This window comes from Typha latifolia, chromosome 6, assembly GCF_019914945.1.
Source record: "Typha latifolia isolate L0001 chromosome 6, TyphaL0001v2, whole genome shotgun sequence".
Taxonomy (NCBI): Eukaryota; Viridiplantae; Streptophyta; class Magnoliopsida; order Poales; family Typhaceae; genus Typha; species Typha latifolia.
Genome location: NC_133091.1, coordinates 2,082,984 through 2,099,779, shown reverse-complemented (window position 1 = coordinate 2,099,779; position 16,796 = coordinate 2,082,984). Strand labels below are relative to the sequence as shown.

The 16,796-nt window shown below is 35.6% G+C and overlaps 1 protein-coding gene across 1 annotated transcript; it reads left to right on the top strand.

Annotated features, from left to right (window-relative positions):
• The first annotated feature begins 1,831 nt into the window (after positions 1-1,831).
• On the top strand, positions 1,832-16,109 carry LOC140791335 (protein ZINC INDUCED FACILITATOR-LIKE 1). The gene is made up of 17 exons (XM_073141867.1): positions 1,832-2,257; positions 4,302-4,342; positions 5,858-5,918; positions 6,016-6,118; positions 6,237-6,339; positions 6,416-6,469; positions 6,567-6,629; positions 7,160-7,209; positions 7,294-7,369; positions 9,246-9,452; positions 9,988-10,075; positions 11,470-11,555; positions 11,651-11,758; positions 13,353-13,397; positions 13,489-13,577; positions 13,784-13,827; positions 15,636-16,109. The coding sequence occupies exons 1-17, from the start codon at positions 2,116-2,118 to the stop codon at positions 15,719-15,721; spliced, it is 1,446 nt and encodes a 481-aa protein (XP_072997968.1). The 5' UTR covers positions 1,832-2,115; the 3' UTR covers positions 15,722-16,109.
• The last annotated feature ends 687 nt before the right edge of the window (positions 16,110-16,796 follow it).

Here is a 16,796-nt window from a genome sequence, read left to right as displayed (position 1 = left end):
AATGCCAAAGAAGTTGTTGGGCAAAGAGGCTGCTAAATTGCAAGTTCTTTTTTTTTTCTTTTCTTTTTACCACGTTGTCTAATTTATCTTCGAGCATCTTTCTCGTAACTAAGGAGATCATAGGTTCAACATTAATTTTAGATAATAATATATATATAAATTATTTAGTGATTTAGTAGCCTGGCTCGATTCATTTGATAGCTCGGTAGTGCAGTTAGCTTGGAGGAATGGTTTGGCAACCCAATAGCTTAAAGCAGATTTCAGCGGCGTTCGGTTCAAAATAATTGTTCAGCAACGCATATGGTTTAAAGTCTAGACTAAATAGCTAAAAACTCAATAGGGCTTAAGTGTCTAAAGAGGATTGATTATTTGTTTAGCCTATATCTAATCTTTAGGCTCGTGAATGATAATTTTTTTTAAAATAGTTAAAAATTTATACACTAGATCTCATTGTACTTTTTAAAAAAAAAATTAGAATCTCATTAAACTTGCAACTGCCCTTATATCTTATTAAGATCATGAAATATTATATGGTATTAATTTGTTAGTTAATGTGATAATATTTTTATTGTTTTTTTTAATATATAACGATATATTTATTTTCTAGAACAAAGAAAAAAAAGGTAAAGAAAGGGTTAGTAATTTCATGTTTTTGACATGAATTTTATTAACTTTGAGCTAAGTTTTAAGTGGGGCCCACACATTATTAATGATGGTTTAATGGTGAAATTAATTTAGCTCAAAGTGTACTTTATTGTCAAATATTCACTTAGTCAAATCCATGAAGAGAAGTGAATGAAAATTGGCTCTAAAGTGGGTATCATGGCAATTGAAAATAAAGAAAAGGAAGTTTAGTACCATATTGGATATTTGAGAAATGTTAGTATAGTATATAAGTAACAAACTTCTTATGGGCTTTGGGCCCCAAAAGGGGTACCTATTTTGTGGGTAAATGTTACTATGCAACTCAACTCACACACACGCGCGCCGCAGGTCAAGTCTAATTTTACCTCTATAAATAGGCCGACGTCTACTGTTCCAGAAGCAATCGGTGGAGGGCGACTATTAATAAGTTATTTATATTATTTTGATCGAATTAATTGTCGGTAGACTAGAATTAATTGTCGGTAAAGTCTTTATATTATTAATCTATTAATTGTGACTCTTTGGAATCAAATTGTTACCGTCAACGGAAAGAACATTTTTTGTCCTTTTTAATTGTAATCCAAAAAGAACAAAAAAATTATGTCAAGGAAAGAACAAGAGTCTACCTACTACCTCTCATTTGAATCATTAAATGTCGTCGTAAGAGTTCAAAAACCCGATCCACTTTTATTGGTCGTCGCTTTCAAACACGATACTGCACTGGGACCCACTTTCCCCGCCTCGGCGTTGACTCGTTCATAAAACTACTCTTTTCCGACGTATTTTTGGCCCCTCTCACTTTACCTTGTGATTTGAATTTTAAATTAAAATCTTTACTCTTTAATATATTTTTTTCATTATATTTAATTAATTTATAAACCAAATTTAAAGATGTTAATTGACTAATATACATATATTTGATATATTGATCGTTTTTACATTATGTAAAATGTAATTTCTGAAAATAGAAATTGCGAAACGTGCAGCGAACCGGGTTTCGTCGTCTTTGAATCGGATCCGAAACCCGGTCGAGATCTGGATCCCGTCACCGCCCGTTCCCTTTGTTCCTCTTCCTCCTCCTCCACGTCGTCCTCTTCTTCCTACCCCACCTCGTCTACGAATCCTTTTGATCGTGATAACGACAGAAAGAGACTGAGAGAGAGAGAGAGAGAGAGAGAGAGAGAGAGAGAGAAGAAGAAGTAGAAAAGCGAGGGAGGGGAGCGTAAATGACGAAGAAGGTGACGTATTCGCGGTTAGAAAGGCAGCGAAGTAGCATTTGAGGAGGTCACTGTGGGACTAAGGCGAGCGAAGACGACTCCAATTGTGGGACGGCACTTGCAGCTATTAATATATTGAGCTTGGCGATCTGCGTTTTGATGTTCTTGTGGCAGAAAACGTTGTTTGGTTGAGAAAAGGAGACGCCTTGCTCTCTCTCTCTCTCTCTCTCTCTTGCCCCCACACCCCTCTAGAATGGGGGATCACGCGGCGCCGTTGTTGAAGAAGTTCTACTATGAGAATTGTCCTGGTTGTGCTCACGATCAAAAGAAGGAGTTGCATCGGGGGATTCCTTACAAAGAGTTCTTGTATGTTTGGATAGCTACGCTTTGCACGAGTAAGAATACTGATCCTTGTTTGCTACTATTTGGGTAGGTGGCAAATATTCTTATCCTTTCTATCCTTTTCCTTTTCTTTTTGATAGTTTGAGCCTTTTTAAGATTCTGGAATGATCAATCGAAAAGAGGATCCTTTGCATTTTAGTATATCCTCTTTTTTGAGGTTGTGTAGTGGAGATGTTGGGCAATGGATGATGTTGTTTTGTTCTATTTCTGATAGTAGAGGGCGACCCAGCTCACCAAGGTGACACGATTGAATAAATTTAGGGAAAAAAGGGTTCTTGAAAATCTGTGACTTGGTTTAACGAGGTGATCATGCAAGATGAGTAGCCAGGAACTGTGTTTTTACTTGGATGTATTGGATGCATGCCACTTTGATTGATACGGCGACGTCAGACTGCTTTTCTCTTGCAATAATTCAAGTTTAACTAGTTAAGAGGAGTTGTCACTCCTTAGTTGCTACCTTTAGGGCCGCTCATAGACATCTAGAAACAGACAGTACACATCTATGCTAGATCTAATATTGTGATATGTGAAGGAAGTTTTTGATGATATAGAATTTGAATCATAAATAACATTTTAGTAGCACCTGTTGTGCTTTTACAAATTATCAGTAGATAATGGTATTGTATCAGCAATCATGTTTTTGCATTTAAAACAGATCTTTTTGATAGATCTTGAGCTGTGCTGCATGAATCTTACATATATATGCATATAAGGTGCTAGGTTGTGTGATGGACAAATGTATAGAAGAGCGTAAGGATGGGATTGGTTCTTTCATTCCTGTCAGACCTTGCCTAATGACAATGACAAGCCTGACTTGTTTGTATTAATTGAAATTTAATGATGAAATGCAATATGAATAATAAGGTTCACATACATGATAATCTAGTGGGCAATCATTGAGTTGTTTGTCCTAGCAAATTGGACAGGTTAGGCTCTAAAAGATATTGAGAAATCTAAGCTAACTTTGAGAGGTTGGGCAATGAGTCTCCAGAGTAATGAATGATGAGACCTTAAAGAAACAGGAGAATGTCGATGTTGATGGAATTTGTAGCAAATGTTGTATTCTACATCTCCCAGACATTCATATTGAAGGTTTGGTACGTGTACTAGGTGTTGTATTCTGATTTTCTAGACATCCATACTGAAGGTTGGCCAGAAAACATTGAAATCATAAAATACACGAAACAAGTAAGAAAATCAGAAAGTAAGGATCTCATAGCAAAGTCCAATATTGAGAATAATCTTGGATGGAAAAGGTGGAGGGTTGATGCTGGATAAAAATGTGCAGTAACTAAAATGTTAAGTTTAGTTAGTGTGAGTGCAAATTACTAAATGCCAGAGTGTCAACATCCATGCACCAAAAGGTAGATATGCGGTGGCTATGATTATACTTACAGACTAGGAGTTTCCAGTTTCCACCACTAGTATAAAAAGGTATTTTAGCAGTCCAAGGCTGTCAATGGCAAATGATCATATGCTAAAACATGTTGAATAAGTCAATGCGTCCAACAAAACTTGTTTTTGTTTTTTCTTTTAAATAATTGGAGAGTATCAAAATAATTTATTACAATAATTTTTTGTTTTCCCAAGTAATAGCATTCATACTCTCTGCACAGGACTGCTTGACAGTTTTGTTCTGAGTTCAAGTTGAGTAAACATCTAGAAGAAATTAACAGCTTATATTATGATTTCGACCTCGTGTGTTACAACCATCAATATTAGTTCTGTTGAGGTCCAAGTTTTTTGGACTGGTTGGATCAGGCCTTAGTTTTATGTGTTAGACTTAGACCATCATAGCAAAGATCTACTTTGATTTATCTGCTATTTGTTTTGAATCTATTTTGTAAACTATATTACTCATTTGTGTTTTATATTTTTTAGCTTATATTGGGTTTTGGCTTACATGACACACTTCTGCCTGTACGGCTATATTTTCAAGTAATCTGGAAAATAAATTTTTATCTAGTAGTTTTAGTTCACATTTCCCTGACCAAATATGTTGGGGTTTCTAACACTACCTTTTTTTTTCCTTTTCAGCTTTGCCAATATCATCCTTGTTTCCCTTCTTATATTTCATGGTACGTATGGTATTTGGAATCTTTTATTTTGTGGTCATGGTCTCATGGCTAATTTTTTTAGTAGTATCATTATGCGGTATTAGTGCTTGTGTCCTCATAAAACTGAAAAACTCAAAGTGATTCTTCTTGTTGATTCTTGAGAACTGTTCTTTCTTAGGAATGCTATTAATAATTTAGTACCTCTCCAGTAAAGCTACTCAGCGTCCTATATTACCCTGCTTAATATTTTTTTGTAAAACAATATTATTATTGCTTATAGCCGTTCCATGATGGGGCATCCGGTGAATCTCTAATATAAAGCTAGTTGGACCACCTATCCCTTTCTTTCGACGTTCTTCCCATATATGCCTCGTACTTCTTCGAGAAATTGCTAATTCATGACCTGGCCCTTTGGGCGAAGAGCAGTTGTGAACTGTACTGTATAACAATCATTCATGACATTAGGTTATGTTGCACACTTGCATTCTCTCAACATCTAAAGAAGACTAGCTGTACTATATAACAATCATTCATGACATTAGGTAATGTTGCACATTTAATCTCTCAAAATCTAAAGAAGACTAGAGTTTCTTAGTTTCCTTGGCTACTGAAGTGTCAGTAAAGGGTGGTTTGATAATGTTTATCTTTAAGGCATATATCCTTGGAAGTCTCCGAAATAACTAGTTCCAATATACATGATAAGGATAACTATGAATCCCTCTCTATTAAGATATTCTATATGAATTCATGTATTCCTATTATTTGTTTTATATTCAACTTTATAAACATGATCTGCTGTATTTTTGCTCTTTTTTGTCCTTGCAGACCCTTTCATGTGAGCAGAGTCCCTTTTATTATCTATATCATCTTTACTGGTTCATTTTAACATTTTTTTCTCATTATGAAACCTCTGTTTTTCATCTAATATACTTGGTTTTCAGTAAATTGTCACCCTTTTAAGTTTTACCACATCTGTGTGTATGGTCCTCCTAATTCCATTTTAGTTAGACTGACCCTAAAATTTTTCCTCTCGATTTTATATGATAATACATAATAGTGCTAATCTAATAAGTACACTGTGGCATATCTGCACATAGCATTTTGATTGTAGTACAACATATAACATATAGCTAGTAGGCTAATTTTCCATTCCACTACCCCTTCCCTTGATGTGTTTTCTTCCTGCTTCCATCATAATTGGTGCAGTTACCTCAGTCAATGCAATAGCTGCCACCCTTTTCTAGTTTCTATCTGTTGTGCTCTAACAACCTTTGCTAGCTTTCTCCAATATAGTGGCTTTAGATGATGATCTGCACTATAAGTTCAGTGCCAGCAAAGTGTTAAGATGTTGGTTTGTGATAGGTATGATGGCAGGATATCATGTTGCATGTTTGCAGAAATTAGTGGTGTTTTATAACTGAATTGGATGGAATTTACATATGTTGTAGTCCTAATCAGATATTCAACAGATACTCTGAACTTTTAATTATACTTACTTTATTGTTTATTCATTACTCTTTCTTTCCCTTTTAACAGATAAGAGACCTTAATATCGCAAAAAGAGAAGAAGATATTGGATTTTATGCTGGTTTTGTTGGTAAGTGTCTTATGACTTGCTTGTGGTATCATGTGAAGCGACAATCTCGAGAGTCATAGCTTTTCCTGATATGGCTGATGTTTTCCAATAATTCTAGGTGCTGCATTCATGTTTGGTAGAGCTTTGACTTCTGTCCATTGGGGGATAGCGGCTGATCGATATGGGAGAAAACCTGTTGTAGTTATTGGCATTTTAGCAGTGTCAGTAAAACTTTCTGTCTTAATTCTTGTCATTTGAATTGAAAATTGCTTAGAGTATAAATTTTGCTTGGCTTTTCCTTGGGTGGGTTTTTATTATTTTCTGATATTGATACTTCAGGATCATATTTAACACTCTTTTTGGACTAAGTGTCAATTATTGGATGGCAATCACTACAAGACTACTTCTTGGGGCTTGTAATGGTTTACTTGGCCCGATCAAGGTAATTAGAGTTATGTTTATTTTTTATGTCCTTTAAGTTGTCGCTAGCTGCATTTCACAACTTTCGACTTTTACAGGCTTATTCTATAGAAGTTTGCCGACCAGAACATCACGCTCTTGGATTGTCACTTGTAAGTACCTTTATTTGTAGACTTTCATATTGCTTTTCAGTTAATTTCCTTCTATCAGGACAATTAAGATAACATCACTTAATCGGATCTCATGCAGGTCAGTACTGCATGGGGAATAGGTCTGATAGTTGGTCCAGCTATTGGAGGGTACCTTGCACAGGTAATGAACATCACATGACATTGCACAGTGTGCTCCATTTGTTGCCGTGTTGTCTAAGTCTCACATTCAAGATTTAGTAGAAGATACAAGTTTCATATTTTAACTGTTATTATATTATCTGTTTACAATATGTGCGAAGAGTTAACTAGTAGTAAAGGGTTTTAATAGCAATTGAAGTGACGGACCATTTTATGCATATTGGCATTCTAGTCGAAATAACTGGAAGTTTTCTACTTTTCTTTTAACTATCTACCTAAAGAATGTCATTTGAAAGTTTCCTAACAAGCTTAATGTATTTCCACATGAAAGCAGATTTTGTACTAAAATGCTCTTTTATGCACAGGAACCTCATGCACTGAATACTCTTTTAGTAGTATGATCTGGGTTTCTTATTGTTTGTTGAGTGTGTAGACAGATTTTATTTTATCCAAAAGTTTATCATTATTACAAATACCTTCTTCTATTCAGTTTCTAATGTTTCTTTAGGGTATTTGTTAACTTCATATATATTTTTCTGTCTTTTGCATCAGCCTGCAGAAAAGTATCCAAGTATATTTTCCCCAGAGTCCTTTCTTGGGAGGTATGTTTAGAGAAAGTGAGATTTGCTTCCTTTAAGTTTAATCACTTGTCTTCACACTTATTTCTTGCATTCAACTCTGTGTAGGTTCCCTTACTTCTTACCCTGCATTTGTATATCACTCTTTGCCGTTGCTGTATTTATAAGCTGCTTATGGCTCCCGGTATGTAACTTATTTTTGATATCTTATCCTTTCTTATAAAGAAGAAATAGTGCTGTGCATTCTGTTGCATACTGGAATTTCAATGCTAAGTTATTTCTTATGTTTTTAACTTTCTCACCTTATTAGCATTCTCCATTCCAGGTCTAGCAAAACTAAATTGTATTGGCATAAGTAGCTCTCCTACTTGCTTTCCGGCTCTCAGCTTAAAAGTGTTTTATACATCATACATACTTTGGTTTTAAACTATTAGGTAATAGAGGGAATTCATGCTGAAGACCATTGATCTGTCATACATTTCCATGCTTTAACAAGGCACTACAATTGACATCTAGAAGAATATTGAGAACTCTGGAATAATTATTTCTTCAATATTTAGTGTGGTTTGATGGTACAACTTACTCATGCATTGCAAGTATGATCAAAGTTCAGCGATGGTCGGTCTCTTAGTGTTCAGGCCTATGAGGCATGGATAGTTCGTTTGCTCCTTCGTACTGGTATCCAACACATATCGGGTATTGATACAACCCGATATGTCTCGGATACGACTGGAGGAGCATCCAAATTAAAAAAATTAATTTGAACTTTCCTATACGGCTCCGATATGGCGGGATACGACTCCAATATAGCGGGATATGACTCTGATACATTTTTTGATCATCTAATCATTTTTCTTTTTTCTTTTTTTACTAAAAGATGATATAAAACATATATTCTATATGTATATATAATTACTCAATCCTTCGTGATATTTTAAGGCATTGTTTATTTGATAAATGATTAAATATTTAACTTAAAAGCTACTTAACGATCAAAATTAATTATAGATTAATAGTTGAATTAGGTTTTAATGTTTCACTAGTATATTGAGTTTTATATCAGTTTCTATTACAATATTATTCTATAATTTTAGGCATGTAAATACTAAATCTGTAGCTTTCTTTCTTTTTATCTTATTATTTTTAAGATAATCTTTTTTTACCATATGTTATATTGGTTGACAACAGATTGAAAATATATTATTTATTTATTGGCGTATCCATGCCTTATTCGTATTCTACTTTTAATAATTTATTTTATCCCCATATCCATATCTCTGTATCCTTTTATCCCGTATCCGTATCTGTGCTTCATAAGTTTAGGCTTATATTGCAAGTAAATTTAGTCAGCTTTGAAGCTCTTGTATCAAGTAATCCTCATCTAGATAAGCATACAAAATGTATCATATGATCTATAATTCTATAAAGTAGGCAAAACCATGGATGGCCTTGCGGCGTACCGGCATGTGGCACGAGGGGTGCCGCACGACACCCCTCCTAATAGCTTCGCCGCTCACCATCGACCTCGTCGTTGGGCTACCCGTCGCCGATCGCCGCTCGCCTTCGCCATTGTCGTCGCTTCGTCGGGTGCCGTCTCTCTCTCTCTCTCTCTCTCTCTCTCTCTCTCTCTCTCTCTCTCGGGTTAGGGCACCCGATGAAGCGACGACGAGCGGTTAGCGATGGCGACGGCGACTTCGAAAGCAAATGTGAGTATCCCTTACCTTTTTATCTTCTCTTACGGCACGACTAGCAAGTGCGCGGCATGTGCCGTGCCGTGCCTATCGGTGGTCGGCACGGCCATCGTCGGGCAAAACATATTACATGCACTACCGTGGGTTGAATCTATATTCAATCCTTTTTCTGATCACATTAGTTGTTGTCGTGTGGCTTGATTTTGACTCTTCTCATTATTTTCTAACATTCTCTGGGAATGCAGCGAGGTGTACTTGAACATTTCTTTATCATATTGTTTACTGGTTTCATCTTCCGCACATGTATTGATCCAAAAACATCCATGAAACTGAACAATTCTGATTTTGGGTTTTTTATTATTTTTATAGGAGACATTGCATAAGCACAACATAAACAGAACTGGTGATCAGTCTGTTGAAACTTTGGAGTCTTTGGCTTATGATTCTGATTTAAAACAACATAATGAAGAGAGGGAAGGTGCAGCTCCTAAGCAGAACCTATTCAAGAATTGGCCATTAATGTCATCTATCATCGTCTACTGCATTTTCTCCCTTCATGATATGGCTTATACTGAGGTAACCACTTTCCTCTGATGTGCTTTATTTCCCTAAGTATATGTGCTACCAGTTTGACATAGTCTGTGTTACTGTGCTCTATGGCACCATGCACATACATAATTATATATGAAGTAATAATCAAGGATATAAAGTACATATAAAGTATGGAGTCAAATTTAGCTGAATAATATGTTGTGAGAATATTTTATTAATAATTGTGAATAAAAGAAACTGCATAGAATGAAGAAACTAATCTCTAGGGAAAATGAATAGCTATTTCCTTGAGCGGTCATGCTAATCTGAAGTCTGGACTTCAGTAGATGTTGTTTGAAATTTGATATTTTGTGGAGTTCCACAACGATGATTTCGTCTTCTTGCCGCATTATGTTGTCATATGATCTGTTATATCATTATTTGATCAGTCGAAGTTTGGTCTCTTAATATCTTTTAAAATACAATTTATTTACTTAGCTGGTGAATCCTCTTTGTCTATTATAAATTTTACAAGTCAGATCCTTATTAGTTCGATTCTCATACATTAAACTTTTGTCAGATATTCTCTTTATGGGCTGAAAGTGACAAAAAATATGGTGGACTAAATTTTTCATCTGAAGATGTTGGTCAGGTGCTTGCATTCTCAGGTAATGAATAATGATGCCTTCATCTGATTTGGAACTTGTTTGACTTTTTTCTGTTATTATGTAACCATCAATTGCATGATCAAATCATCGCTGGCCTGCAAGTTGAGCTTGGAATTAAACAGTCACAGAGATAGAAGCTAGAAGTTAGTTGCCAATCTGTTGTTTAGTGGAACCAGCTAAGAGACCTGCTTCTGCAAGCTCAAGGCTGTAAAGTCCAAACCAAGATCTGGATCCGCAACTTAAGTTTTAACTAATAAACCCCCCCCCGCTCTCTCTCTCTCTCTCTCTCCCCCTCGAGCTATGGTACCCGACGCGAGCTCGGGCGACGGCGAAGGCTAGCGGCGATGGCGAGGTCGATGGTGAAGCTATACGCCGCCGGCATGGCCATCCATGGTCCAAACAATACAAAATTGGAGTATTGGTATTGATTCTTCTAAGCTATCAGAATAGACATTAGAGGGCATTTAGACAACCTGCCACATGTTGAAAATGGAAAGGTTAATGTGGCTCAATGCTCAGATTTTGTGTGATGACTAATGACATGATAAGATTGGTCAAAAGGTGGTTACAAGTTATGGCACCAAACTAGAATTGTTGCCATGCTTTTTTTCAATAGGAGAATTATGTGCAATGAATGGTAGTAAGAAATGAGCATAACCGTGTGAAATTTTATACACAATGTGAAGGATTACAGAGCATCCACCTCCAAAATCTAAGACTAGACCACTTGTTTGAGAACTACAGAAATGATGAAGGCAGTGAGCGCAGTTCCAGTGGTTGCTGATTTTCTGCATGGAGAAATGGCTATTAGCTTATTACATAAACAACACTTTTCTATTTAAAATATCAAATGATGAATATCAAGTAAGTTTAACTATGACAACAAAGTGAAAAATGTAAATTTCCTTGCTAGATTTGACAGTCTATCAATGCCTATGGTTATCAATGTTGGCCAGTCTATTGGGATGCCAAGTTGGCTTTTAGTACTACTGAACTCGTTATGGGAGGTCTTAACTCTTAGTAAGACTGGAAACTTCCTAACTTCACAAGGATCTACTGATCTACTTTTCAAAACTGCTATCTGTCCACCAAATTTTGATATTTCATGAAAGCTTCAAGAAACATAATTAATTGTCTTCTTATTTAAGCACAAAGAAAAAGAAAAAGAAGAGATGCTCAGATCTGCTTATTAAATGGTTGATAATTTTTCTCTTGAACTTTACATTATAATTGAACCTTACAGCAGTTCAGTAACGTCTAATGGTGAAGACTATGTGATAATACTGCTTTGAAGCATTATCTGCCCTTTTTATGGATTATATTATGTATGCTGAGAAAATTTGCATCATACTGTAATTGTGGAGCATCATTATTGACTCTCTACTTGGTTCTAGGTCTTGGCCTTCTAGTATATCAACTTTTCATTTATCCTTGGCTTGCGAGAGCCCTTGGGCCTGTTACTTTGTCCCGTGCTGCAGCAGTAAGTAAATGTTGCCATTTCATTTTATCTATTGACATTGATTTTCCTTAATGGGCACTTTTGTGAAACTACCAAGATCCAACTTAATCTTGCAGGTTCTAGCTATTCCGCTGCTTGCTTCTTATCCCTTTATGACAAACCTGTCAGGAAATGAACTGTCAATTATCGTTTGTTCTGCATCCGTGCTGAAGAATCTTCTCTCAGTGAGTATTTTTTCATTTTAAATTTTATAAGGATCTTCTTGTATTATAAAGCTACTTGCGACAATTTGTCCTGGCAAATTCTCCCCTTTAAAAAAAAAATCTGCCTATGTTTGTCGACAAGTAGATACATATACAAGAAACAAATTGTGGTTACATGTGTGGATGTATGTAGCACTAGATTGGTGCTTCTAAACTTGTCCTCTTTTCCTGGATTTCACTTTTGTTAGATAGCAACTAGAGTTATTCATTTTTCTTTTCTATTTCAGCTTAGGTCGTACATTAATATGGATAAGAACACTAGGGTGATCCTTCCCTGTTCTACAGGTTCTGTAGATTGAAACCTATACAACTCACGTAGCTAGAAATGATGGTAACAACTAGATATGATGCTGATGACAGATTAATGTTCAGTATTTACCTCCCATAGGGAAATGGATTAATGAGAAGGACAAGTGACAGCAAAACAGATTTTTAGAACAGAATAGAACTCAGATGATGAATATACCTTTAATGTTCCCTCTACCAGATAAAATAAAGGATTGGAAGAAATGAGAACAAAGGTGGCTGAACTAATCATGAAAGTGCTGATAATTGATGGGAATAACAAATCACAGTGTGTCAGACAATATATACAAGGAGAAATGATATAATATGGGTTAATGCTGGAAACAATTTGATCATGAACTTGTGTCAAATCTTACTATTCAGAGGGAGGGTTAGTTTTTCCACTAAAAAAAAATAAGAATTATTAGATGATTCTAAGATTCCTAGCTTGAGGTTTCTATAGGGTAGACCCACAGTGCCCTTCAGACCTTGATGTCTGCGTCTCTTAGTTTCTTAAACCTTAGTAATTCAACATGGGACTAGGCTTCCCATACCTATCGAGTACTAAAGCTCTATCCTACTTCTGTTCGATCAAAGCAAAATAGTGGCTTGGCTGTTCAACGCTTTCTTCCCCAGGTTCGGTTCATCCACGTTTTGTTTTACGATATTGGTGCTCAATGCTTGTGAGCACCGTTAATCACTACCTCTTTAAACCTCTGATGATAAAGTCGTAGGTGAAAGCGGGCCTTTCACCCATACTCATGAAAAATGAGAGAGCAATCTTATCCATTTTGAGATAGTTGCTACCTATATGTTCTGATTCATTTACCACAATAAACCCACTATTCCAAGCGCAGGTCCTGTATTTTTTTGATTAATTGCCAGACTGTGAAATGGGAGACACTGTAATGCCATTTTTTGTTTGACCTTTGGGTCAAAATGATAAATTCTCAATTGAAAAGTTTCATTTTATTATATAAGGTAAAGACAGATTTTGGAAAGGGTAATTTTCTGAGTGATACTATGCTGGGTTTCTTACTGAGATTTACTATGTTTTAACTCAAATAGTTAACAAACAACTGCCAAAATGTACTTGCAATTTATCCGGAGCCAATGTAGCATTCTTTTTACATTTAACAGCTGCATATATCTGAATGGTTCAGATCTTTCATATATATTGCTTTCTACATGGAAAAAATCGTTTCATGCTAGGATCTTTCATGTTTTGATCAACTTCTTTGTAATGTGTACTTTTTATTAATGTTATCAGGTAACTATCATTACTGGATTATTCATCTTACAAAATAATGCTGTGGTAAGCGTCAACTCATTTTGATATCCCTTAGGTAGTGTTGTGCCTTCATGCCATCAGAACTAATTATCAAATAAAATGTTGATTATTTCAGCCTCAAGACCAGAGAGGAGCTGCAAATGGCATATCTATGACCGGACAGTCCATTTTTAAATCAATTGCTCCAGCAGCCGGAGGTGTTTTGTAAGTACTCTCTATATGAAATACCTGTCACTGTGCAAGTGTTAGCCGTTAATAAAGTTGACATAAGATATTCATGTTCTTAATCTGTTTAATGATTAACATTATTGCAAATGCGAATCTATGCCTATGGATACTCTGCAGTTCATGTTAGTTGACTTGGAGATTAAAATTAGAGTATCTTACATCTAAATGATATGTACCTACAGGTTCTCGTGGGCACAAAAGCGCCAGCATGCTTCATTTTTTCCAGGTAAAATTTGCTATCATTAGGAGCTGCCTTCCTTTAAGTTATCCTGATAAACCTGTCTTATCTGAAGTTTCAAGGGCAGTAAGAGAAAAATTATACTGGCTTATATGATTGGACACCTTATGTTTCAAGTGCTAGTAAGAAAAAAAATTAGGTTGGGTATACCAGTTGAGAAGTTTTCATAGTTTCAGCTGGGTTTCCATGTTTCAGCTGAAATTAACTTCTGTGGCCAAAACTAGTTTCCTAGTTTATAGCCAAGTCCTGATGAAATCAATCCCACTATTTAGTTCTGTAGAATGGAACTAGACCTGGAAGAACTAAACTAGGAAAAGTGATACTTGTTGGACCAACTGAACAGAGGAATACTTGGACTTTCAGACCATCTGAAGCTCAATAAAGCTACTTTAGAAAATAATCTCGTACACTTGGCATCAAAGTGTATAGTCAATTTAATATCTAAATGGTATCAACAAAAGTGGAAATGTTGATGAGTTTTTGCAAAACATATCATCTTTCTAGCTCAAGCTAACATTTTTTTGTCTTTTAGCTAAGGTTCTATCTTCTAAGTATCATTATTGGCTGTCGGAGAAAACGATATATATCGGCAATATTGACCAAATCAGTCAGTTTGAGCTATTTTTAATATACTTAAATTCTAAAAAATAGTATAAAACAAAAATCTTAGAAGTAGAGAAAAGACAAAGATAAGAAAATTTATATGACTCAGCATAAGAAGTAACCACATACTACAAAAAGTAAAAATACCAAGAACAATAGCGAATTCTAGATGGATCTAGTAAATATTTATGCTCATCATTATTATCACCTTTGTAATGGAGGTTGCAGGGAGCCTTCTGCAAATGAGGCTAACAATCACCTTTGCAACAGAGGTGAACGTAGGGGTGTTAGAATGAGAAGCTAAAAGAGGGTGGAGTGAAAGAAGAAAAAAATAGCAGCAAAAAGGAAAAGAGAGAAAAATATGAAGGAAATATAATATCTCTCTCAAGGAGGTCAATAATTAATGCCCCGAGTTGTACTAATGTTAGATGCAACTTATGATGCAATCCAGACCACATAAACGCAAATTCATTTAATTTTTTTACTGCTGATACTGTGTTAATATTGATATAACCGACAATAGACTAGTACGACCAATACTGGGCCGAACCCAAGTGAACTAATTTCAGCTCCGGTTCCGCTACGTATCAGTATTAGCTAATACTTTGAACCATGCTTTTAGCCAAGTAAATTGCAAATTCTGAAACTTTATGTCTAATATATTTTACCACGTAACTTTGGAAAATTCTGCAAGCTAGGATTAGAAATGATTTGGCTCGGCAGGAATCAATCTTGAAAAAGAAGAGCATAGATGTAGGAAAGATAGTCAATAGACTTCAAAATCAATAGCCAATTTGAGTTGCCACCAAATCACTGATGACAAATTAACTAAATATATTTAGAGTAATGAATATGCTTTTGATGGTGAAGACCAAACCTCTGTATCTCTACTACTGGAGAATTCAAATAAGTAATTTTTTTTCTGGAAGAGATAAAGAGGTTACTTCAACAAGTCAGCATGTTTTAGAGATATTTCCCTGAGTTCCATAGAATTCTCTATACCTGTGGGTATTCCAATTGGGTTATAGTGTCGAGCTTTGCATTTGCACAGCCATACAAAGTCCAAACTGTATCAAATATGTGTATCCAACTTGAATAACTGCCAATTTTGCTTTAGTTGCATCAGAATTGTTATTCACATTCTTTTCGTTGATGTTTTGACCTTCATTTGAGATGCTTTTCCTGATATGTAGGTGACCAAATGATATTCCTCATTTTGAACGTGGTTGAGTTTATTGGACTCCTCGCAACCTTCAAACCCTTTCTGGCTACCCAGTAAACATGACTACTGCCTAGATGTTTAGTGACTGAGCAGGAGCTTATTGAAGCAAAAGCATGAATTTCAGTGTTCTTCCAGCATGGGAAAATTGAGCCTTTGATGTGCTCCAATTTAGCAATTTGAGGTGTCAGCCATGATGGTATATCATTTATCATTATACGATGAGAGTGCAGAGAATTGTAATTACTTATAGGATTATATTGGAAAGGCCATGTGCATCAGTATGCACATTTTTTTCCATTCGTTCAGCAAGCAAGATTGCTTGCATTTGTATGCAGTATGAACTGCTAAACAGTATCGACGATGTTATTACTGATCTCCATTACCTCTGAGACAATGAAGGTATTGGATGTTTTTATTTTACTGGTTGTTGACTTTGAGCTTTTCATGTCTGATTTTACTTATGAAGTTTATAACATTATATATATGTTGAATGTAATCTCTCTATAAAATTCTTATGTTCCTGGTCATTGGCAGTAGATGCTGACATGAATATAACTCATTAGAACAGAAAAAGAAAAGGAAAGAACAGTGCATGACTTTTCCTTAAAGTTCACTATTGCTGCAAATTTCATTATCATGAATGTCATGTTACTTGGTAGTTGACCTCGACGAGGATTTTAAATATTAAAATTAGCAATTCTAGTTATTATTAGCCATCATATTTGAGACAGAGTTCAATGGTTGCTAATGTTCCTTCACAGATAATAAGATATCTAAAACTAGATAAAATTGTAGAAATAATGCAGACCAAACCTTACGAGCTCCTTGGTTCAGTGGCCAAAAAAAAAAAGATCTTGTTCTTGTAGACCTATTCAAAGAATTTTACTTATTTTTTTTATCTTATTATGCCCAATTATATTGAGAGAGAAAGGATGTACAATAAGAGTGGGAGAAGGGCTCCGAAGTGGAAAATTCTTTTCTTGCGTTCTCTCTAAATTCGTCATTTTTCACCTGGTGATGAGTAGGAGCATGTTGCTGCCTTCACATAGAGGGCAGGTATCCTTGTGATTCTCCACGTCCAATGGTTGCCCTAAGAGGATGACCATGAGTGAACATCCCGATTGAGGATGGA